The following is a 26,133-nucleotide window of genomic DNA, read 5'->3' on the forward strand; positions in this document are numbered from 1 at the left end:
CAACCATTTATCATCATAATATCAAATGTTTTCCTGAAATTCTGCTTCAGAAACTTAACAAATATTTCCACTTAACACTGAATTTTAGAATATATTTGAAAAATAAATGCTTGGCAATTTAAAAATAAAAAAGAAGTGAATCCTTTGAACCTATGATACTGTTTGGCAAATACCACTTTAAAGGAAAAAAGGGAAGGGACTGGAGACATCGAATCTAAAACGAGCACGTGGAAGCTGGTGGAATGCTAGGACCACGCGCTACCCTCTCCTCGTGACTACAACGAAAGCACAACTGGCTGCTAAACAACCATCGGAAAAAAAGCCTGGAACCTAGCAAAGAAGATCTTCTGCAACTGGCAACATAAAGAGGGCACCACAGCAGGATGGTAGGAGGGGCGTGCTCTCGATATAATCGGGCCCCATACCCCCAGGGTGGGAAACCCACCAGCTGAAAAACATTAAGTTGCAGAGGCCCTCCCACAGGAATGAGAGTTCTGACCCCCACGCCAGGCTCCCCAGCCCAGGGTTCTGGCAGTGGGAAGAGAGGGAGACCCCAGGACATCAGGTTTTGAAGGCCAGCAGGGCTCCAGGAGCCCCACAGGACTGGGGGAAACAGAGACTCCATTCTCTTGGGACGCATACATAGAATCTCAAGTGTGCTAGGTCCAAGGGCAGAGGCAGTGATTTCATATGAACCTGGGTCAGGCCTGCCTGCTGGTTTTGGAAGGTTTCCTGGGAATGTAGGGGAAGCCTGCAGCTCACCCAGGGCACATAAAAGCTGGTGGCAGACATTCCGGGAGTGTTCATCTACATGAGCTTTCCTGGAGTCTTGACTGCATCATCAGCACCAAGATTTAGCCCCATCCATCAGCAGACTTCCTGAGCCACTAGACACACCCCTAGACACAACCCTACCCACCAGAAGACCAGGACCAAGCTTCAGTCAGCAGTGGGGAGGCACCAGCTCCACCTGCATAAGCCTCTAGTCTAGCCACATCCACCAGGGGCAGATAACAGAAATAAGAAGCCAAAGCCTGTGGAAGGAATCCACAAACGCAGGCCAGACTCTATACTGGGACTGGCTGGAACCTGGCCCTCGGGGACAAGAGAGGAGTGTGCTGCTGGGACACACAGGACGTCTCCCACAGAGAGCCACCTCTCCAAGGTCGAGACACATAACTAACCTACCTAAAAATACAAATAGAAAGATAGACAATATGAGGTGGCAGAGGAATATCTCCCAGGCCAAGGCACAAGATAAAATCCCAAAAGACGAAATAAGTGATGAGGAGACAGGCAGTTTATCTGAGAAAGAGTTTAAAGTAATGATGGCCAATATGTTCAGAGAACTCAAGAGGAGTATAGATGCACAGTGTGAAGTTTTTAGCAAAGAGTTTGAAAATATAAAGAATACCCAAACAGTTGAATAAAATCACTGAAATGAGTAACACACTAGAAGGAACCAAGAATAGACTAAATGAGGCAGAAGAACAGATCAATGAGCTAGAAGACAGATTAGTGGAAATCACTACTGCAGAACAGAAAAAAGAAAAAAGAATGAAAAAAACGAGGATAGTTTAAGAGAACTCTGGGACAACATGAATGCACTAATAGTCATTTATAGGGGTCCCAAAAAGAGAGGAGAGAGAGAAAGGACCTGAGGAAATTTTTGGAAAGATAATGACTGAAAAATTCCCCAATTTGGGAAAGGAAACAGTCACCTAAGTCAAGGAAGTACAGAGAGTTCCACACAGCATCAAGCCAAAGAGGAACATACCAAGGCACAATTTGACAAAAATTAAGGATAAGGAAAAAATATTAAAATTAGCAAGAGAAAAGCAACAAATAACATATAAGGGAGCTCCCATAAGGTTATCAGTGATTTTTCAGCAGAAACTCTCCAAGCCAGAAGGGAGTGGCATGATATATTTAAAGTGATGAAAGGGGAAAACTTACAACCAAGAATACTCTATCCAGCAAGGCTCTCGTTCAGATTTGATGGAGAAATCAAATAACAGATAAAAGCTAAAAGGTTTCAGCACCACTAGACCAGCTTTACAACAAATGTTAAAGGAACTTCTCTAGTCATCAAACCGTAAGACAAGACAACAAAAAGAAGAAAGAGGGGGAAAAAAAAGACCTACAAAGGATTGCTTTGGCAATTCAAGGTGTTCTATGGTCCCATAAAGATTTTGGAATTGCTTGCTCTGGTTCTGTGAAAAATGTGAGTATTTTGACAGGGGTTGCACTGGATCTGTGGGTTGCTCTGGGTAGTGTGGCCATTTTGATAATGTTGATTTTTCCAATCCAAGAGCACAAGATCTCTCTTCATTTCTTTGTAACATCTTCAATTTCCTTCATCAGTGTTTTACAGTTTTTAGAGCATAGGTAACCTCCTTGGTTAAGTTTATTTCTAGGTATGTCTAGGTTGTTTTAGATGTAATGGAAAAGTTTATGCCAGTTATAAAATTCTGGTTTTTGAAGTGGAAAGAAAAAGTGAATGAAGGGTTGTGAATGGCAAAATACCCTTCTTTCTTATGGTGAGTTGTGTTCCATTACATATATATGCTGCACCTTCTTAACCCACTCATATATTGATGTGCATTTACGATGCTGCCATGTCTTGGCGATTATAAATAATGTTGCTGTCAATAGCAGGGTGTATGTATCTTTTTTAATTAATTCTTATTTTGTGGTTGGCTTTACTCCTTTGATAACTATGTAAGTTTAAAAAGCTAAAGCTCTAAACGTTCTTAGAAACAATGAACAGTACATATATGCAAATTTTTAAAAAATATGTGCAGTATATTGTCTATATGTATTTACATGCAATATATTGTGTATGTGCAGTCAAACTGTAACAATTCTACCTAATAAAACTGAAAACTGAAACAAAACAAAACCACGTTCTGACACTGGCCATTCTGGCAAAAGTGTGTCTCCAATGGCTTCGTCTCTACTTAAGAAAGCGAGCCCGAGTGTGAGCCGTGAAGAACAGGCCAGGTGAGTGTCAAAGAAAATGTGTTTCATTTTAACAGTGAAGTGCTAATTATCTTTAGGCTAATTACAGCTGTTTTCCATCTAGTTCTAGAACACATCATGTTCTATGTGCACAATGGGGGCCTCTTCAATAAACAGCACACGTGATGTGACAGATGGCCGGCGGAACTGAGACCGTGGAGGACGCAGAACGCGGGCGCAGGTGTCTCTCCCACTGTTTCTCTGTTGTGGTCCAACCACAGAACACACAGCAGGAGCAAGAAGGGAACTAATCTATACTGAGCGCACCCAAGCACGTTTGAGAGAGGACGTTTTCACGGGTCACATCATATAAACCCTTCATTTCACTAAAAATGATACAAAACACGTAATATGTGCTTTCTCTTCCCCACCCATTTTCTGCTGTTTATAGTTAGTGGTAGCGGAAAAAATATCAAAGGACAATTCAAAGCAGGAAGAACACAATGTTAGAAATTCCACATTTAGTGAAATATATCTGAAAATCAGGAAAACATAAAAGATGTATTTTAGTTAGGGCATTTATACTGTTAAAACTAAAACTTCATCAAAAAGTCTCAGAGATGCCATTTAAACTTAGGAATCTCCGTCGCCCGTGTTCTCAGACTTACTTCCTTACTAGACTTGAAGTCCACCAAGCACAGGGACTGGGCGCCGTCCCACCCCGGCACCCAACCTAGAGGACTCAGGTCGTTCTGTCCTGGGTACAGCTGTGCCTTAGGGAGACAGATGATTATTTCCTTCATTCTGTCCTGCAGTTCCCAAATGCTGTCTAATGGGCAAGGCTGTTTTTTGTTTTTTTAGGGAGAAATTCATTAGGGAGACCTAAGAAATGAGGCAGCCATAGGGGTAGCAGGTAGTGACTGGCTGGCTGACCAATATGCTACTCAGACACAGGGTGACCCTAGGAAGCCTGCCTAAAGTTATTTTCAGTATACTTAATATATATAAAGTGTAAATTATATATAAAATATATATATTTAAACTGAGCAGCAGCATCAATAACCACATACCACGAGGAAACAGGACCTGTAGATTCACTCCAGGCAAGGCATTACACAAACAAAAATAAATTCAATAATTCAACAGCAAAACCTCTCAAGGGATAAACACCAGAAGGCACTGTTGCTAGACTATGTTATCAAAAATGTTTAGTTTCCAATAAAAAACTGAGACTTGGGCAAGCGTTTCTGAAGGTTTACACAGGCTATATAAAGACAGGGAGGAGGGGCTTACAGGTGTGACTAAGAACCTGCGGCTGAGAACGCGCCGTCAGATGTTCCCGGGGCACCGCACGGCTCCAGAGACCAGCACTGCGTGGACGCCATCCCCTGCTAAGATGTGACAGACGCCTCCGCGTCCACCAGCAGACACCCTTCACGCGGCTCCCCACTTCGTGGGAACTGCCTCTGACTACCCGGTTCTGGACACACTTGGACGCGGGGGTGAACACAGCGTCCCTGAGGGGAGGCCTGCCCTCGACCCTGTGCACTGAGTCCTCCCAGAGGGGCCTCCAACGTCCTCACACCAAGTCCCTCCGTCGCCCCTGTGGGCCCCTGGCAGTGCCGGAAGTCCATCGCCACCTGACTCAGCGCTGCTGTCTGAGCCTGGGGTGGGTGACGGGAAGCAGCTCCTGAGTGCACGGGTGAGCCGTGGTGGAACTTCCCAGGTGCTCCACGATCCAGCAAGGACTTCACAGGTGGCGTGGTCTCTGCACAGTGTCCCCCTCGGGGGTGGCTCTGCAGCAGCGTGGCCTGGAGTGCAGGTATCCGCTTCCGTCTGAAGCCCACAAGCCCCTCAGCATCTGGGAACACCCTCATCAACAGTGATGCCGAGAGCACAGAGCACTGCCTGGAGCTCTGCCGTCAAATCCAGCTCACTCAACAGGACAGGGAGCCGCCTGTGCCGGGCCAGGGACCTCGTAGAGAAGAGGGCATCTTCTGGCTGTCCTAAGTAAACCCAGGACACCACGCTGCTGTCCTGAGTTCAGTCTGCCATTCCCCAAAAGAAAACTCAAACAACCAATTCTGCAGTACCAGGAAAAGACAGAAATTTTCTGAAGGTCCTTGGCCACATCATCTCTCGCTGCAGCTCAGAAGCCCGCCATGCGCTATGATGCACTGCTGTGTCTCTTTCAATACAGAGAAAGTGAGTCATGCCACTTGGAAAATTGGAGGGTTATTTTTTGGATACAGATTTGCAGAACTGAAAGGAACCTTAGGAAAGATCTGGTCCTATGCCTTTATGTTAAAGACAATGAAGTCTCCACTGGGAGAAACTAGGCCCCTTGGCCAAGGTCAAACCCCTGGTACATGGAGGCACCAGGTCACACTTTCAACCCAGGTCACACTGCCTCCTGAGAAACACAGCAAAGCCAAAATACAAAACTACCCAGCACATCAGAGAGGCAGGAAGCTATTTCAAGGGCATCCTTGTCACACTGTAAATTCTAGGTAATTACAACGACCCACTGTGCTTTGGAAAGCCCCTACTTTGCTACACGAAACAGCCTAAAGTAAAAGGCAGTAACCTGATGTATTAGAAGATACCACCACTGAATTCCTAATGACCTAATGTTTTTAATTCATTTAAAGAGGTATTTCCTAATGAGGAAAACACACTTTCCCTTTAAAAACTTGAAACAAATGAGAAAGCAGTAACGTCAGCAGGGGTGACTGGCGCCAACCCTCCTGAGCAGTCCGTGTGTCCCCACCCCGATCTAAGCGTCATCTGTCCGTCTTCTCACTCCGTCTTTCTGGGGCGGCGGAGGCCGGTGCTGCGGTCAGTCCCACGGTGACGATGAGGCAACAGAGAGGCTGAGAAAGCCGCCTAGGTCACAGGGCTGCCGGGGACCAGGGCCCTCCGTCCAGCCTCCCGGGGTCACCTCCGATAGGATGCTATGACCGAATGAATGAAGAGGGATTGTTTCTGACAGAGACTATTTTCCTCTGCAATTTACTCATTTTGAAAATTGTCCCACTAGTATGCTTAGAAATTTCCTGCTTTGAATACCTAGTAAACGAAGTGACTTACTAAACATGAACACACCCAACAGGTGCAGAGCTGGGGGCACCTGCACCTGAAGGCAGCTCCTGCCCTGTCTCCTCCCCGAGCTCCCAGTGGGCTGGTCCGAGTGTGCAGCACTCTTCTCACACGGGTGCGCCTCTGGCCACAGCCCCCGAGAGCCTTCGCTTCTGTAAGAAGCTACCTGGCTTCCATTCACTCAGATGGACCAGGTTTCTGTACAAATTTGTTGATACGTTAATGAAAGAACCCAGGAAACTCCCCTTCCTTCATTTTACCCCAGGGACAACATGATCAAAGTCAGTCCTGTCTTTATCTTGAGGCCAAAGGGCACCAAAGACTTCAGAAACAGTGAGATTATGCAAGAAATTGCCGTTAAAGCACTATGACTATGCCTGAAAATATATAGGTTGCTTTAACTAGCCCAGACTCAGGGATTTTTAGCTTATCCTTCATCCAGAAAGAAAAACTCTCTTAAGGAGCTGAATGAGCTGTTTTCTGATTTTAGTCTGGGCTTCAAGAAACTCCATCAGGTGTGTTGGCCGGTCATGAATTTCAAGCTCAGCGAGACCCTGGCAGGAAAGTGCCCTGGGCATCCCCCCTGCCTGTGTCATCTTTTTCTCCCAAATAACACAGAATGCATTTTTACAGTTTTCTTTCTGTTTATCTTAGTTTCATTCTATTCTGATTTCTTTCCTTTAAAAAAAAAAAAAAGAAAAACAAAACAAAAAAAAACCCTGCAAGCTATATAAGCAACACTAGAATCCAACAGAAAACAATTAACAGAATCTATGCTGACAAAAGAATCAACAGTCACACCATAGCTCACTCACTATGTGTATTTTTATCTAGAGCTGTCTCCTCGTCAAAACTGAGAGAAACAAAGGGAAAATGAGAAACCCCCAAACCCACCATCTATGAGAAGTTACACTGGAAAACAATCGCCACCACAGAACAAGAATATAATCTTTAAAGGGTCCTTGTATGGGGCAGGTGGTGGTGGTGGTGGTGGTGGTGGTGGTGTGGGGCACATCATTACACGTGCTACACTTTAACTTTTATTTCAAATACATGACATAAAGCTCCCATATTTCACAGGCGGGGCCGTATTATCTATTAATAGCATAATGAAACATTATTCTGCTAGGATGGTTCTACGTATCAGATGTAAAGATCTTTCCCATATAATCTTTTTTTTTTTTTTAAATGGAGGTACTGGGGTTGAACCCAGGACCTCATGTATGCTAAGCACATGCTTCACCACTGAGCTATACCCTCCCCCATATAATCTAAATTGAATCTGTATTCTCAGACCCTTTTGATGAAAACTATTTATTTAAAAGTAAAAATTAAAAATAACTATTAAATATATATTGACCTCACACTATAAAGTGACACTGATAAATTTACTTATTTATATAAAGAATTATACCCAAATTCAGCACCTTTCAATGTAAGGTGATTTCTAATGCAATCATTAAACATTTTCCTTAAAAAACATAAGGAGGTCTAGCAGAAGAGGCTGCTACTGTTGGTTACTGGTCACTTTAAAAACATGTCAGCAGACAATTTCATTCTTGAAGTAGAAAGATTCTATTAACACTGTATTTTCTTAAAATAATATGTTTAAATTTTTCTAATTTAGTTAGTTATTTCTAAAGTATATTTAATCCAGCAATTAGAATCGAAGCTATAAGATAAAAACTTGAAATACTCAAAATATGTGTAGATTTAACAATTAAATATAATTATTACATGAGACAAATGAAGAACTTCAATTGTAGAGAGAAAAGTCTCAAATTAATCAACAGCAAGGAGCCAGCGAAGCCAGTGACTAAGGAACGTGGGTGACACACAGGCCTGCTCTTCTGACAAGCCACATGGAAGTGGGCTGACCAGACTGACCTGCTTTAAAACCAAAGCTTGAATGTTCCAGTCCGAGCAGAGTTAGGACAAGGCGGGCACGGGGCGGCGCCCAGCGCAGGAGCCCCGGCCGTGGGCCCTGGGCCGGCTGCGCCCGCTCGCGCAGGAGCTTGTGGGAAACGCCCTTTGTCAGCTACGGCCCCCGGCCTATCCAATCTGAAGACGGGGGCCGCGCCTGACACGCCCTCCCGGAGACTGAAGCCCCTAATACGTGAGAACTGACGCTCCAGCCTGTAAACCCGTGTCCCTCATGACCTCCCACGTCACTGCGGCTTTTCCCTCTAGTGTCTGCACCTCTAACACGATTAATCAAGAGGGCGGAGCCCAGAAGTTTCAAAATTTTAAAACAGGGACTGAAAATGGGGGACAAGGTAGAAAATTCCCACCTGCAAGTGAGTCACAGCAAGGGGCTGTAAGGATTAGAGCCTACGCCCAAAAGATGACGCTTCTATTTACAACCAACAAGGAAAAACATTCTCACTGGTGCCAAGGACTGAAACTCCAAGTGGGGGGAACTGTTCAAAAACTGAGAAGCAGCTGGGAAAGGTGACAGAAGAATTTAAAAAGGAAAAAGAGAAGCAAGCAAACTCATGTGCGCGCGTGCGCGCACACACACACAAGCTCAGGGACGTCAACGGCAGAGGGAAGAGGCAGCCTCCACCAGGACTGTGTGCAGCTCAGACCCAGTGCTGCACCGGGAAGGAATTCCAACATCTCTATGTGGGAAGCACAGAGAGTCCTACTAATTTATAAGCGCTTACAAGCATCCTGAGGCCAAAATAACATGCTGGCGACAAGAGTCATGGCCGTCAGAAACCTTCAGTGAAAGGTCAAATGAAGTCCGTTTCACCCTGATCTCAGGTCTCCCCTCGGAAAGGTAAGCAGACAGGTCACACGGTGGAAGTTCAGCAGTGAGGGCCCCTCCTCCAGAGGTGAATGCCAACTACTAATCCCCAGCTAGTGAATCCCCCAGCCTGTAGCAGCCTAGTCCCGAGGCCGGCATGGGGCTGTACACAGCTTCCTTCTCCAGTACGTGATCTTCAAACACAAAACAAAACCAATACACTCTCCTTCCACTTTACGCTCCTGAGCAGAAGTATTTAAAGGTAGCTTTTCAGAAGCCCAGGGAACCCAACAGCAGCGCATGAAACACAAGCATCTAGAACACAGGCACTGGGAAGCCGGTCACAAATATCCCCACAGGGCATTTGCTAACAAGGGAATCTGACTCTGCAGAGCTCCCTGAAATATCTAATTTATACTGTAAAGTATGTAATGAGATGTACACACTATTAACTGTATGTAAATTAACAGAATTACCGTGAGGTATTTTATTACATGTAACAATTCAGAAACTTAAATAGTAAAATCATCTGATTCACAACACACAGATCTCCCCAGCTAACCAAACCAAAGCTTTATAGCTCCAGTATATTATTCATTTCTTCACAAGGGCAGGGAGGACAAAAAGCATTATCAAGAAACCAGCGATTTTAGAGGCCCCAGGAAGCAGGGAAAAAAAAGACAAAGGCTCACAGTTTCCTTAAAAAGAGGCCCAACCGCCCAAATTAATAAAATCAGAAAAAGGGTAAGTTACAACCGACACCACAGAAATACAAGGGATCTTAAGTGGCTACTATAAACAACTGTACACCAACAAAAAGGACTACGTAGAAGAAATGGACAATTTCTTAGAAAGATACAGTTTGTCAAGACTAAACCAGGAAGAAGTAGACAATATGAATAGACCAATTACCAGTACTGAAATCAAATCAGTAATTTAAAAATCTCCCAACAAACAAAAGTCCAGGATCAGATGGTTTCATAGGTGAATTCTACCGAACATTTAGAGAAGTTAACACTTCTCCTTCTGAAACTATTCCAAAAACTTGCAGAGGAACTTCCAAATTCATTCTATGAGGCCACCATCACCCTGATATCAAAACCAGACAAATATATCACAAAAAAAGAAAATTACAGGGCAATATCACTTATGAATAGAGATGCAAAAATCCTCAACAAAATACTAGCAGATCAACTCCAACACTGCATTAAAAGGATCACACACCATAATCAAGTGAGGTTTATCCCAGGGATGCAGGGATTCTTCAGTATTTGCAAATCAGTGTGATGCACCACATTAACAAATTAAGATTTAAAAACCATATGATCACCTCAACAGATGCAGAAAAGCTTTTGATAAAATTCAACATCCATTTATGATCAAAACTATCCAGAAAGTGGGCAGAGATGGAGCATACCTCAACATAACAAAGGCCATATATGACAAACCCACAGCTAACATCATACGTAACAGGGAAAAGCTGAAAGCATTTCCTCTAAGATCAGGAACAAGACAAGGATGCCCACTCTCACCACTTTTGTTCAACATAGTTTTGGAAGTCCTAGCAACAGCAATCAGAGAAGAAAAAGAAGAAAAAGGAATCCAGATTGGAGACAAAGAAGTAAACCTGTCATTGTCTGCAGATGACATGATAGTATATACAGAAAATCCTTAGACACTACCAGAAAACTACTAGTGCTCATCAATGAATTTGGTAAAGCTGCAGGATACAAAATTAATATACAGAAATTAGTTGCATTTCTATACACTAATAATAAAATAGCAGAAAAAGAAATTAAGGAAACAATACCATTTCCCATCGCACCAAAAAGAATAAAATACCTAGGAATAAACCTACCCAAGGAGGCAAAAGACTTCTACTCCGAAAACTCTTAAGACACTGATGAAAGAAACTGAAGAAGACATAAACAAATGGAATGATATACTGTGTTCTTGGATTGGAAGAATCAATATTGTTAAAATGGCCATACTGCCCAACGCAATTTACAGATTCAATGCAGCCCCTATCAAGTTACCAATGACATTCTTCACAGGGCTGGAACAAAAAATGTTAAAATTTATATGGAAACACAAAAGACCTTGAATAGCCAAAACAATCTTAAAAAAGAAGAATGGAGCTGAGGGCATCATGCTCCCTGACTTCAGATTATACTACAAAGCTACAGTAATCAAAATAGTATGGTACTGCCACAAAAATACACATAGATCAATGGAACAGAATAGAAAGTCCAGAAATAAACTTACGCACTTTTGGTCAATTAATCTACCACAAAGGAGGCAAGACTACACAATGAAGAAAAGACATTCTCTTCAATAAGTGGTGCTAGGAAAACTGGACAGCTACATGCAAAAGACTGAAATTAGAACATTGTCTATCACTATATACAAAAATAAGCTCAAAATGGATTAAAGACTTAAATGTAAAACCAGCTATTATAAAACTCCTAGAGGAAAACAAAGGCAGAACACTCTTGGACATAAATCACAGCAACATATTTTCTGAACCACCTCCTAGAGTAATGGAAATAGAAGCAAAAATAAACAAATGGCATCTAATTAAGCTTAACAGCTTTTGCACAGCAAAGGAAACCACTAACAAAACGAAAAGACAACCTACAGAATGGGAGAAAATATTAAAAAATGATGCGACCAACAAGGGACTAATTTCTAAAATATACAAACAGCTCATACACCTTAACATCAAAAAAACAAGCAACCCACTCCAAAAATGGGCAGAAGACATAAACAAGCAATTCTCCAATGAAGACATACAAATGGTCAATAGGCACACAAAAAAATGCTCAGCATCACTAATTATCAGAGAAACACAGATCAAAAGGTAAATGAGATACCACCTTACACCAGCCAGAATGGCCATCATTCAAAAGTCTACAACAATAAATGCTGGAGAGGGTGTGGAGAAAAAGTAACTCTCCTACACTGTTGGTGGGAGTCTAGACTGGTGCAGTCACTATGGAGGACAGTATGGAGGTTCCTTAAAAAACTAGAAATAGACTTACCCTATGATCCAGCAATCCCACTCCTGGGCATATATCCAGAGAAAAATAAAATTTAAAAAGACACATGCACCTCAATGTTCAGAGCAGCACTATTTACAATAGCCGAGACATGGAAACAACCTATATGTCCACTGACAGATGACTGGAGAAAGAAGACGTGGTATGTTTATACAATGGAATACTATTCAGCCATAAAAAAGAATCAAATAATGCCATTTGCAGCAACATGGGTGGACCCAGAGATCGTCATTCTAAGTGAAGTAAGCCAGAAAGAGAAAGAAAAACACCATATGATATCACTCATATGTGGAATCAAAAAAAAAAAGCTACACTATGAACTAATCTACAAAACAGAAACAGACTGGCAGACTTAATATACAATCTTATGGGGATGGGAAGGGGTAAATTTGAGATTTATAAATGTTAGCCACTACATATAATGATAGATTAAAGAAAAAGTTTCTTCTGTAGAGCACAGGGAACTATGTTTAACATCTTGTAATAACCTTTAATGGAAAAAAATATGAAAATAAGTATATATATAAAAAAGGAGGCCCCACTCTCCCCGACTCTGCTGCCAATCTGTTCCACTCCATTCCAAAATAAATCAAAGGCTGAGGCCCCAGGAGCTGTGTGCAAAGACCCACACGTGACAGCAGGCGGTAGTGATGAGGGACTGAGGATGTATCTGCCTGCATTACGGAAACAGATGCTGGCGTCCACCTGGTTTCTGTGGGCTCAGTCCCGGTGATCCTGACACACCCCAGAGCAACCGTGGGCCACTATTCATTTTCAAGGGGCTCCCGGGCAGAACGCTCCTGGGACACAGGCTGCAGACTTGTCAGATGACAGAGACAAGAGTGAGGCCCGTAGAGAAGCTCCTGACAGGCTGTGAATGCAGTGCTAAAAATGTCTCAGGGTTACCTTAGGGCCACCTTAGGGACAAGGATCACAGCAGTACAAACTGCTTCTAATGTAACCGCTTCCTAGTGTTGTTAAGGACCACCAACCACCAGACTCCACGACAGCCTCAAAAGAACTTCAGGGCACTGCTCGGGCGACTTTGACACGGACGCGGGCCCGGCGCTGGGTCCCACTCAGAGAAGCGCGCACCGCAGCGCCAGAGCCGTGACCTGACAAGGACGCTTCGCACGCGGGCAGCAGCAGCAGGGTCAGAGCCCTGAGCGGGCACAGCGGCGCCTGCTGCTGCGCTCCCTGACTTAGAATCCTGTGCTTCTTTCTCATGTGGTTTTTAATATACGAGGGAAACAAAAGGAACAGAGAGCTGTGACGTGACCTACGTTTTGGCTGTGACATCCACATACTGTCCTGGACGAAAGTGAGCAGCGTACAGTGGAGTGCCTTTATGGAAAAAAAAAAATCGTATGAAATGCGTCTGCCCAGAAACAACTCATTACACATAAACCACATCCAGGAACCTTCTAGCTACCAGATCTCAAAAACGTTAGGAGAGTCTCTTCTGCCATCATAACCATTAGACCTGCCAATAATAAAATAATAAAGTCGTTCAGCAAATGTACTAAACGTATGTGGGCTGAACCACGAAGTGCCCCCTACGAAGCACCTGGTGCCGGTGAGGCCGGCGCGCTTGGGCCTCCAGAGGCCAGCCTGGTGCTGCCAGGTGGGTGGCTCCTGGGCCAACAGTGCTTGGACTGCTAGTTACACGGCTCTGAAGGTTCTCGGCTGTTCTTGTGAATAACAGTGTATTAAGATAAATATCCTATTTCAGGGGGAGGGTATATAGCTCAAGGGGTAGAGCACATGCTTAGCATGCACGAGGTCCTGGGTCCAATGCCCGGTACTGCCTTTAAAAAAATAAATAAACCTAATTACCTCCCCCGCAAAATTAAAAAATATATGTATATTTCCTATTTCAAATAAGGACAATAAAAATAAGAGAATGACTTAAAAAATACTGAGGCTAGATCAAGCCATTCTCTTTTTTCCCCCATTGGAGATAAGTTACCCAAAAATAGGAACCAACATTAACATCATCAAATAAGAGATTTTTTTTAAGCCAGAACCAACGTAGTAGAGAATGTAACTGAAAGCTAATTTTTTTTGTTGTTTGTTTAAAACAGGGAGTAAAATGCTGGAGGCTTTCAGAGGGTAGTGTCCTTTAAGGGAGAGCCCAATCTGGATTTGTATGTGCAGAAAAAACCTTGAATTAAGAAAAAATAGGGGAGGTTAAAAATGACTGAATTTCTATGAGGTTGAATGACCTGAATTGCTGATATTTGACCATTTTTCACTCACAAAAGCAACAATGTCACATGGTCTGAGCTATAGCAAAAATTAATGTGGACTTAATTTTTATACTTGTTAGTTTAATTTTATTTATTGTACCTTAAAGATGAAAAAACATGCATTTCAAAAAACACCTTTGTGGGGAGGGTACAGCCCAGTGGCAGTGAGTGTGCTCAGCATGCACGAGGTCCTGGGTTCAATCCCCGGTACCTGTCAAATAAACCTAATTACTTTCTCTCTCTCTCTTTCTCTGTCTCACACACTCATACACATACACACACACACACACACACACACACACACAATAATAAAATAAACTTTTAAAAAAAGCTTCCACTCCTAAAAAACTTTGCATTCTAGCTTGTATCAAGGCTGACTCTCACCTTTGCAACTGTATTTCACTTGAAGAGATTCAGTTCAGGTATTAAAATATCAAATCTGAACACGCCGTTCTACAGTGTACTTGTCAGACTTAAGTTCAAGAGATCAGGGAGCTTTTCTGAAGTTCAAAGACATCAAAATGCTGCTAACTACGTGAACTGATATAACATACATTGCCAAATCTTTTTGACATCCCATGGATTAGGCAAAATACCTTTGACTTTTTGGTAAGAATCTTCACATCAAGGTGCTGTGGTCACTTTTCCGCTTCAGGCTGCATTTTCTCAACTTACCCTATCTCAGCAAGAGTCTAGCTATTCTTCACTTAATAAAACGCCAGCCTACCATCAGTGAACTTCATATTTTAAAAGTTCATTTATTTATTTGGAGTGGCTTTTTCGAATGTGAAACTCTCTGTACCTTAAAAACAAAAGCATCCCTCCCTCTCTCATGGATACAAAGAGTTCCCTACAGTTCCCTCCACTTAAAAAAGAAAAAGACTTGTTTGCCCCTAGTGACTAAATCCGATAGTTTTATATTTAAAAATAAGCGTTTGGGACTTTGTATTGTGAATTCAGCTTTATCGAAAGGGCTGACATTAAACAAATCACACATTTGGGTATTTCTGCCCCCCTGCCCCCCAACCTCAGATTACCTGGCTTAATTACAGCATTATCTGTTACTTTAAAGATTTTCACTTTCTGTTTTGGAGGCAATCCAAGTTCCTGGTAAAATTCCAATATAGCTGGAGATTTCTGGAGGAAAACAGCACACATAACGAACACATTAAACACTGAAGGTGGAATTTCACGCACAGAGACCTAAACTGAGGTATGTTAACACCCCAGAAAACGAGCACCGTGCTTCCCTGTGAACTAAGAGTGCCCTATCTGCCCCTTACTTGAGGGGTGAGAACTTTGTCCGTCACACTTAGGGTCCAACAACCAGCAGAGTGTGGCTCGTCTAGAGCATTTGGGGCAAGACTGTTTCACAGGAGAAGGAATAAACTTGTGCTCGTATGTGAACTTTGACTGGAGACCGTGTGTCTGAGGAACCTGATCGTGGGAACCGCACCTGTCTCCTCCACACCTGCATCCAGACCTCCAGGTGGGTCCTGGTGTGGCCCAGCCAACCCACCCCCGATTGAATCCCTCACCCCTCCAAGGCAGCTCTGTCACATCCTCTTGAAACCTCATCACTGTCCCCTCCGCCCCCCTGAGCTGATCACGCTGCTTCTCATCTCACTGCACACACAGAAGCAGGAGCACTTCCCCAGGTTTCACCACCAAATTAGTTGAGTGCTGGCACCAGCCTTCCACATTGTTGCCTGCCCACCCCACGCCAGGCCGCACGGGAGGTCCGAGGGGAGCTTGCAGACAACACCGATACTGGGCCCTCAGCTTGGAGGCTGGGGGTCACCGGTCAAGGTGGCACCCGGGCGTCAGGGCTTGGAAGCACTCCCCGTGGTCATGATGTGAAGCCGGGGCTGGGAATCACCACAGAGAACTGTCCACACTCTTACTAAAGCCACACCTTCACTGAGTGCTGACTCCCACCCTGTCACCTAGTAGATGGCTTTACTCCTAAAACTGTCCCCATCATCTTCTGACCAACAGTTGCCCCCTTCTCACTGGAACTTTCCTACCAGTATACAAAAAATTACAGGCACTCAAATTAAAACTCCTTGGCCACAGAGACTCCTTCAGCTCCCCTCTGACAGTACTCCATGAAAAACGTGATCAGTCTCCCCTCTCTCGCCTCCTCCTCTCAGACCTACTTGCGGCTTTCAGCCCCTAAGCTCAATGCTGTCAAGTACTGGTCCAGGTTGCACAAGCTCTCCATGTGGTCAACACTCACTTTTGTGGCTCCGTGAGCAGTGCTGGTGCAGGAGACCACCCTCCCAGAGAGGCCTCCACCAGCCTCCAGCCACTGCTTCCAGTGCTCACACAAGTTAATGACCCACTTTTCTAACTTCCGTCTCCAATTCTACTCTGAACCACAAAAATCTAACCGCCAACTCAGTGTTTCCCTCTGATGTCCCATGACACAAGCTGCAGACGTAAAATCAAACTCCACAAGCCCCCGCCCCAGCCAAGCCTGCCCTCCCCTTGTCTTCCAAATCTCACCCAACAGCAGCTCTGCACTTCTGTTAAGACCCAAATCCTACAATCACCTGTGACTCTTTCCTTTCTCACATCCCATGTCCACCCATCAGCCGTTCCCGAAGACTCCACTTCAACCACGTCCCAGCCCTGCCCTGCCGGCCAGCCTGTTTGGATCATTTCAACAACCCCCAGAGAGGTCTGCAAACCTCCACACTCCAGACCCCCAGTCTGCCCTGCAATCACGGGCTGCACCAATCTCCACAAGGGCCCCCCCAGTGCAGAATCGATACCCAAGTCCTCACTGCGCGTTACAAGGTTCCACACGGCCCGACCTCATCCACCCCTCCTCCTGACCAGTCTAAAACACATTAAACAAAGGCCTCGCATCCTCTGCACATGCTGGGCCCCTGCCAGCAACCCGACTCGGCCAGATTTTCCCGCTCTCTCCTTTTCCTCTCCATGGTCTTAAACTGCCTACGCTGTTTACAACTGTAGAAAATGTTTGCCTCACTTTTTTAAAAAAGGGCAAAAAGGAAACATTTCTATTCTTTTCCAGGATTTCAATTTTCTCCCCCAGTAAGGTGTGGACGCTATATTTAATACGTACATGCATATCCAACAAGTCTGTCCTGTGTAAGTTCCTGTCACCTCTACCCACTGTAGATGGGAGTTTTTTTTAAGAGTGTGTTTTTATTAAGAAAAATTTCAAACATATAAAATGAATGTTGATATCCAGAGGCCAGATTTATAGGTGTTTTAAATTTTTTCTTCCATATTTATTGAGATATAATTGACATACAGCACTGTATAAATTTAAGGGGTGCAGAATAACGATCTTGTATCATAAAATGATGAGCACAGTAAGTTTATGAACAGCCATCACCTCATACAGATAAATAAATTAAAGAAAAAGGACTTTTCCCTTGTGATGAGAACTCTTAGAATTTCTCTCTTAACAACTCAGGTGCAAACATACAGCAGTGCTGGTTACGTTTACTATGTTGTGCACTACATCCCCGGGCTCATTCATCCTACAACTGGAAGTCTCCCACCACCTGCCTCTGGTAACCACAAATCTGATGTCTTTTCAGATGAGTTTGCTTGTTCATCTGTTTTTAAAGTGTAATGACTGTGACACCATGTAGCTCCTGGTGCACAACACAGTGATTCGATATTTCCATACATTTCAAACTGATCCCTGCGGTAAGTGTGGTCACCACCCTAGTTACTACTTAGTTACTGACTGTAGCCCCACCTGCACACTCCATCCTTGCGACTCATTTATCCTGCGACTGGCAGTTCACACCTCTTCCCCTCCCTCCCCTAGTTCTCCCCCAACCCCGCCAGGTTCTTACATGACTTGCTCCCTCACTTTTTCCAGGTCTCCATCCAAGTATCTACTCACCTTTCCTGATTATTCTACTAACAGCAACACTTTCTGTCACGTGTAATACCTCAGCCTACTTCACTCACCTTCCAAGCACCCCTATGTGTGCACCTTAACTGTTTCTCTTCTGTGCAGCAGCCTCCCTGCCTCAACCCAAACCCATGTAAGCTGCTTAGAGCAGAGGCTTTGCGGCTTCTCTGTTTACCATCACTCTGTTTCCTGCTATCGTAAATATCCTTGAATAGAACCTTTATATATTTTCTTATCATAATGTGCTGGTATCTTTTCATCTTTTTAAAATTCTTCCAACTCTTGACATAGATCACTATGAGACTTGGCAAGAAAGCTGCACTACTCCACACTTCCATACGGGGAGAGCCTCCCTCGTCAGATTCTAACACAGGCACGCCCTTCACCCTCAGCCCCTCTAACTGTAAGTGAGCGCCTGCAGGGCCCAGTGACCACAGAACTCCGAGTGCTTCCCTGGGTCTCCTAGGCCAGTCTCTTGGCCCATCATCTCCTCTCTGCTCTGTGCTTCCAAAGGTCATTAAAATCATTAATACATGTCTAGTCCCAGCTCTGGTGAGCAGCCCCACTTATCTGCAGAGCATATTTGAATATGCAGCAAACTTCAGGTACTTGCTGAGTTCAGTCTGAAATAAGAACTGCTCGTGCCCCTTTATAACTTACTGAATAGGTTACCTTTAGATGCCGTGAAATCGGGTGGCACTGGCTCGTAAGCAGAGAACTTTAACACCTGGGTCAGCCCACAGCCCCCGAGACTCTCCCTGGGGGCCCGCTGGGGCTGTGCACCACATGCTGAGTAGCTTTGCTGTGGATGCCCACGGAGGACTGTCCTCTATCGCACGGCATTCCCTCGGGAGCCCACCGCTTCCTCCAAGAGTGGTATCATAAATTCACTCCCATCATCCACTATGGTTCACTTCCCGAGTGCTGAAATCTAACACTGGTATGCAGCATCACTCATACCAAGGCCCTGCTTTTCATCTTCAATCATATCCACTTCTGCCATAACAAAGGCACACAGAAAAGTTTTCATTAAAAAATGCAGCTCCTTGAAAAAGAAATAATAGAAATCCAAATCGGAAGGGAAGAAGTAACGCTGTCACTGTTTGCAGATAAACTGTCACTGTTTGCAGATGGCATGATGCTATATATAGAAAATCCTTAAGATGCCACCAAAAAACTATCAGATTAAAGGAATTCAGTAAAGTGGTAGCATACATTAAGAGACAGAAATCTGTTGTGTTTGTACACACAAAAATGAACTATCAGAAAGAGAAACTAAGAAACAATCCCATTTACCACTGCATCAAAAAGAATAAAAGGAGGCAAGAACATACAATGGAGTAAAGAGTCTCTTCAGCAAGCGGTGTTGGGAAAACTGGAGCGACATGTAAATCAATGAAGTTAGAACACTCCCTCACACCACACACACAAATAAACTCCAAATGGCTTAAAGACTTAAATATAAGACACTATCAAACCTCAAGAAGAGAACATAGGTAAAACATTCTCTGACATAAACTGAAGTAATGTTCTTCCTAGGTCAGTCTCCCAAGACAATAGAAATAAAAGCAAAAATAAACAAATGGCACCTAATTAAACTTACAAGCTTTTGCATAGCAAAGGAAACCATAAACAAAATGAAAAGACAATCTACCAACTGAGGAAAAATATCTGCAAAGGACACGACTGACAAGGGCTTAATTTCCATATAAACAGCTCATACAGCTCAGTAACAACAACAAAAAAAAAAAAATTAAAAAATGGACAGATCTAAACAGACGTTTCTCCAAAGAAGACAGCCAGATGGCCAATAGGCCCATGAAAAAATGCTCAATATCACTAACTATCAGAGAAATGCAAATCAAAACTACAATGAGGTATCACCTCACACCAGTCAGAATGGCCATCATTCGAAAGTCCACAAATGACAAGTGCTGGGGAGGGTGTGGAGAAAAGGGAACCCTCCTACACTGTTGGTGGGAATGAAGTTTGTCACAGTCACTATGGAAAACAGTAAAAAAGGTCCTTAAAAAACTAAAAACAGACTTACCATATGATCTAGCAAACCCTCTTGGCCACATATCCAGAGGGAACTCTAATTCATAAACAGCAGCACTATTTACAATAGTCACAACACAGATGCAACCTAAATGTCCATTGACAGGTGACTGGATAAAGAAGTTGTGGTATATTTATACAGTGAAATACTATTCAGCCTTAAAAAAAGAATGAAATAATGCCATTTGCAGCAATATGGATGGACCTAGAGATCGTCAAACTAAGTGAAATCAGACAGAGAAAAACATATATCATGTGATTTCACTTACATGTGGAATATAAAAAAAAAAGACACAAATGAATTTATTTAAAAAACAGAAAGAGACTCACAGACATAGAAAACAAACTCACGATTACCAAAGGGGAAGTGAGGGAGGGATAAATTAAAAGTCTGGGATTAGCAGATACAAACTATTATATATAAAATAAACAACAAGGTCCTACTGGATAGTACAGGGAACTATATTCAATACCTTGTAATGACCTATAATGAAAAAGTGTATGTATAACTGAATCACTGTGCTGTACACCAGAAACTAACACAACATTATAAATGAACTATACTTTGATTTAAAAACAAAGAATAAAATGCCTAGGAATAATTTTAACCAAGAAGGTAAAAGAGCTATACTTGGAAAACTGTTAAGATATTGATGAAAGAAATTGAAGATGAAACAAAGAGATGAAAAGATATACTGTGTCCATGGACTGGAAGAATACTGTTAAAATGATCACACTACCCAAGGCAGTCTACAGATTCAATGCAATCCCTATTAAAATACCAATGGCATTGTTCACAGAACCAGAATAAATAATCCCAAGTTTATATGGAATCACCAAAGACCCAGAATAGCCAAAACAATCTTGAAAGAGCAAAGCTGGAGGTTATCACACTCCCTGACTTCAAACTACACTACAAAGCTACAGTAATCAAAACAGTATGGTTCTGACACAAAAATAAGACATATAGATCAATGAAACAGAACACAGAGCCCAGAAATAAAATCATGCTTAATGGTCAATGAATCCATGACAAAGGAGGCAAGAATATATGATAGAGAAAAGATAGTCTCTTCCATAAATGGTGCTGGGAAAACTGGACAGCTACATGAGAAAGAAACAAAATGGAACACTGTCTCACTTCATACACAAAAATAAACTCAAAATGGATTAATGTCTTAAATGTAACACTTCTGAAGCCATAAAACTCCTAGAAGAAAACACAGCCAGTACCACCTCTGACACTGGTCTTAGCAAAACTTTTTTGAATCAGTCTCCTCAGGCAAGGGAAACAAAAGTAGAAATAAATGAGACACCAAACAAAAAAGCTTTTGCACAGTGAAGGAAACTATCAACAAGATGAAAAGGCTGCCTACTAAGTGGGAGAAGGTAACAGCAAATGATAGATATGATAAATACATATATATGTATGTATACACAAAGAACTCATACAACTCAACATCAAAAAAAAAACCCAAACAACCTGATAAAACAATGGGCCGAGGACTTGACTAGACAAGGAAGACACGCAGATGACCAACTGACACATGAAAAGATGCTCAACGTCACTGGTCAGGGAATGCAAATAAAGCTCAATGAGACAGCACCTCACACACGGGATAAAGGCTATTATCAGTAATACAAGAAATAATAGGTTTTGGTGAGGATATAGAGAAAAGGGAATCCTCCTACACTGCTGGTGGGAATGTAAATTGCTGCAGCCATTATGGAAAACATGACAGAGGTTTCTCAAAAAACTAAAAGCAGAACTACCACATGATCCAACAATTTCACTTTTGGGTATCTACCTGAAGAAAACAAAACACTAATTCAAAGACAAATGCACTCCCATGTTCACTGCAGCACTATTTACAACAGCCAAGACACAGCAACCTAGTGTTCACACACAGATGACTGGATAAAGAAGATGTGGTACATAAGCACAATGGAATATTACTCAGCCGTAACAGGAATACAGTCTTGCCATCTATGACCACATGGATGGATCGAGAGGGCATTACACTAAGTGAAGTAAGTCAGACAAAGACAAATACTATATTATTTCACTTATATGTGGAATCTAAGAAACAAATAAACAAATGTAACAAAAGAGAGACAGATTCATAGATATGGAGAACAAACAGGTAGGCACAGGGGGAATGAGGGAAATAGGGGAGGGAGATGAAGAAGCACAAACCTCCAGTTACCAAAAGAAGGAGGCCCAGGTATGAACTCTACAGTGCGGGGAATACAGCCAATAACTAAATGACATCTTCGTGTGGTGACAGATCGTAACTAGACTTACTGCAGGGACCACTGAATAAACTACAGAAATATCAGGTCACTATACTGTGCATCCACAACTAAGAGTAGGTCGATTATATGTCAATAAATGTTTTGAAAATGCAGCTCCTTGAAATATTCTCCTGATGTATCAGATTGAGAGTTATTACATTTTAGAAGAGATTTCAATTTTATTTTTGACATTCACATATTCTTCCTGGTAATTTAAAAAACATATTATTAATGTCAGTTTTTAGGTATGATGGGAGGCTCCTGAGAGAAATCTTTTGCTTTTTCTAGTCATACAAGATGGGACAAGATACACATCTTGACCTAAGTATTTATAAACTGAGACATAAAGAGAACAAAGGTAACACTTCTTGATTATCTTCCGATTTCATTAAAATTGAATACTTTGCTTCTTCCTTTAAAATCAAAATATTATAAAACTAACTTGGTATCAGTTGTGAGAAAAACCAAATGCTTAAGTTGAGTTGTAATCAACAGCAGTGTGACACCAGTTTTTCTCTTTTTTTTAAAATGATTTCAAAAGGCAATCTACAAAACTGACAGCAGTGTCACACTTGGATACTCCCACCTATGAGGGTGCATTTTTCCTCTGCCTTGAGAGTTCCCTGCAATTTCCTTCTCACGATGAAAATGCCTCTGCTCCTAAGATGAATTGATTTAATCAACGTTTAAGGCTACTTAACTTCCTTATTCTAAAATACTATATGCCGCATCAGTTTTTATGTATAAGGCACAAAAGCAGCAAAAGCAGTCTAGTTTCTTGGAGGAATGAATTCTTTACAGATTGAAAAAATAACACTGTAGCCCTATTATAAAAAAAAACCAATACAATCAACTCACTGTAGAATGCTTAGCTGTTTGATATTATATATTCATAGGTCTCTCTGTCTCTACCTTCTATAACCAAGCCACCTGCAGTTTCCCTGACAGTTACTATAAGCAACAGGAAGTTTGTATATAGTTTAGTTCCAAAAATTGTTTTCCTTTCTGAACCAAAATGCTTTACTTTTAAGAATTTCAGAATTTCATTTTCACATCCTACTCTGATGAAAGGTCAAAGACAAAGTTTTTGTCTAATATGATCAATCAGAAAACAGTGGCATCCATTAAACAGAAGAGTTACACGATTCACGTGAAGGCTGACAAACATCGACATACTTAAAAGTTCAAATATTTGACATTAAAAACAAGTTTCCAAAAATATTACCTTGTGCTTTTAATTACTGTGGAATTATCTGAGGCCTGAAATTATTAGTCAATAAACTGTCAAGAACTAGTAGCAGATATTACAATGAAGCTTTAATGAAAAATTAAACCATAACCAGCTAACTTCTCTAACACTCTGAGATAGTCCTACTGAGCTACAAGACCCCGGTGACTTCAACCACCACCAGTGTACTGACCAGTATCCCCACCATTCATAGCACAACTCCATCTGGATTTGCTGTAAACACCTCAAACACACCTTTCCTCCCAGCTTCCCTTCCCCTGCACTATCCCAGGCTGGGCACAGGGCGCCACCCCGCCATGTCCCCTCCCCACATGCTTACTCCGAGTCCTTTACAATCACCACCCCTTCCAAACCCAATGCCACTGCTCTGGTGCCAAACACTTTTATCAACTCCCCCAGTGCTGAAAATCACCTCCAGAACGTCCTCCCTGCGCTGGGTTCTCCTGACTGAGTTAACCAAGATCACAGCTCACCTGGCACTGCCCTGGTTAGAGAACTCACAAGGCTCCTCAGAGCCCCAACTCCTCAGCCCTCCATCCTGACAGCTGCCCCCTTCACCCCCTCACCACACTCCCCGGCCCCGCACCGGACCCCACAGAGATCCAGACACCACGCAGGCTCCTCCCCACGCACACAGGCTCTGCTTCTGCAGCGACCAGGCCCGCTCTCCTCCCTGGTCCTCCAGCAGCCTGGGCCTGCTGCAGTCACAGCCCTGTACCCAGATGGCGGGTTTATCAGTCCACCCTCCCACCAGCCTACACGCCCCAGAGTGGGGACAGCAAGACATAGCTCAGAAAGGAAGGCTTGGAGTCTGACTGCAGATCCACCCCTTCAGTGGGCAGCCCTGAGCGGGGGAGCTGCTTAACCTCTGTGGCTTTAGAGGCTGAAAAGGCTAATGAGACAACAAACGTTCAAGGCATAAAGGGCTTCCCTGCCTGGCAGGAAGTGCCCAAATCTGTGACAAGGAACTAGAGGGCTCACAGTAAACACGGGCCAGCTCTGACAGCTGCGTGGCCCAGGCTGCGTCCTAGCGTCCACTCACATCCATTTTATAAACAAGTTAGAATGGACAAGTGGAGACAAGCAATGCCTTAGTAAACCTAAAGATGTTTCAGGAGCCGCCAGTAAAAACCATCACTGTTTCTAGGAAGGTATTCTCTGCTTTCAACATTCAATAGAGAATACTAACTGCAGATTTTTCACATTTAAACTACAAACGTGGCATTCTACTTGTATTCTACTTGGGAAATATGCTTTATTTAAAAAAAATCTGATGTGGGTTCATATACAGCTTTCTCCCCAACAGTCAGAACCGCTTCTAGTACATACAAAATTAACCCTCACATCCTGTTGGTGCCAAGAGTTGAGACAATTTAGAAAAACAATGAAATTAAACAGCAAAATAACCAAATAGCTACCACCTGTTCAGTGTCTGTTACATGCCAAGCACATAGGAAAAATCTCATGTAATCCTGGTAACAAACCTCTTATGTAAGTAGCATTTTTATCCCCATTTTACATCTGGGCAAATACTGCAGCTTAGAGGGTGAAGTCACTTGTTCCAGACAGTGAAAGGAGATACAGGAACAAAGTCGAAGTCCCCCAGGCTCTGGGCTCCATGGCTCTGCCAGACTGCCTCCCCCCAAATCCATAACTTAACCTCCTGGACAAATACCAGTCTGTGGCTATGGAATAGCCTCAAAACTTAAATACAGAATCTCAAAGAACTCAGATCTGAAACTCATGAAATGTACTATTCTAGGAATGAAAATGTATCTTACATGGAAACGTGATACAGTTTTTCCTCCTACAGTTAGAGCTGCCATTTTTCCATTATAATTTTCCTTTGGAGTATATTTTAGGACGTGACAGTCTTGCACCTAAAGAAACAAACAAAAAAAAAAAAACGAAGTATGCACTGAGATACATTTTAATATTACACACCAGCCACACGAGGCCCTAGGACAATAAGGAATCCCCTAAAGTTTTTTTTTAATCTCATCATCTCTCTAAAACCAACCACAATCTGAAAATACAGAAATAACCTTAAGACAATTGTCAAATACAACACATAAAGTGCATAAGCAAATGAGGATTTATAAGAAAAGTGTGCATGCAACCATTACCCATGTCAGGATGCCCCCAAAGCCCTGTCTCTTCCCAGTCACCCCTCACTCCCATCCCTCCTCTTCCATCCCTAGAGCAGCGGCTCTGGAAGTGTGGTCCCAGACAAGCTGCATCAGCATCCCCTGGGCACCTGGCGAAACACAGGCTCTTCGGCTCAGCTGAGACCTGCTGACTGAGAGCCCCTGTGACTGTAAGGCCTCCAGGTGGCTCTGAGCCATACTCAAGTCTGAGAAGCACCGCTCTGAAGCAGCCGCTGTGACCCCGCTACTGTCGACGCCGATGGCTCTCACGATCTTTATAATCACCACCCCTTGAAAGCGCTGCATTATGATGCAGGTCTGCGCGGCCGGCTCGGACCTTCCCCTAAGTGGACGCAGGTCGTA

The 26,133-nt window shown here is 43.0% G+C and overlaps 1 protein-coding gene across 3 annotated transcripts in view; it reads right to left on the minus strand.

Annotated features, from left to right (window-relative positions):
- Positions 1 to 26,133, minus strand: part of MRPL3 (mitochondrial ribosomal protein L3) — a 45,662-nt gene that overhangs the window by 15,748 nt on the left and 3,781 nt on the right. For all 3 annotated transcript variants that reach the window (XM_074372400.1, XM_074372404.1, XM_074372390.1), the window contains exons 4-6: positions 25,405 to 25,503; positions 15,155 to 15,254; positions 13,152 to 13,212 (exon numbers count right to left, since the gene is read on the minus strand). In XM_074372400.1, the coding sequence (XP_074228501.1) occupies positions 13,152 to 13,212; positions 15,155 to 15,254; positions 25,405 to 25,503 (260 nt within the window). The remainder of the gene's footprint in view (positions 1 to 13,151; positions 13,213 to 15,154; positions 15,255 to 25,404; positions 25,504 to 26,133) is intronic.

This window comes from Camelus bactrianus, chromosome 1, assembly GCF_048773025.1.
Source record: "Camelus bactrianus isolate YW-2024 breed Bactrian camel chromosome 1, ASM4877302v1, whole genome shotgun sequence".
NCBI lineage: Eukaryota > Metazoa > Chordata > Mammalia > Artiodactyla > Camelidae > Camelus > Camelus bactrianus.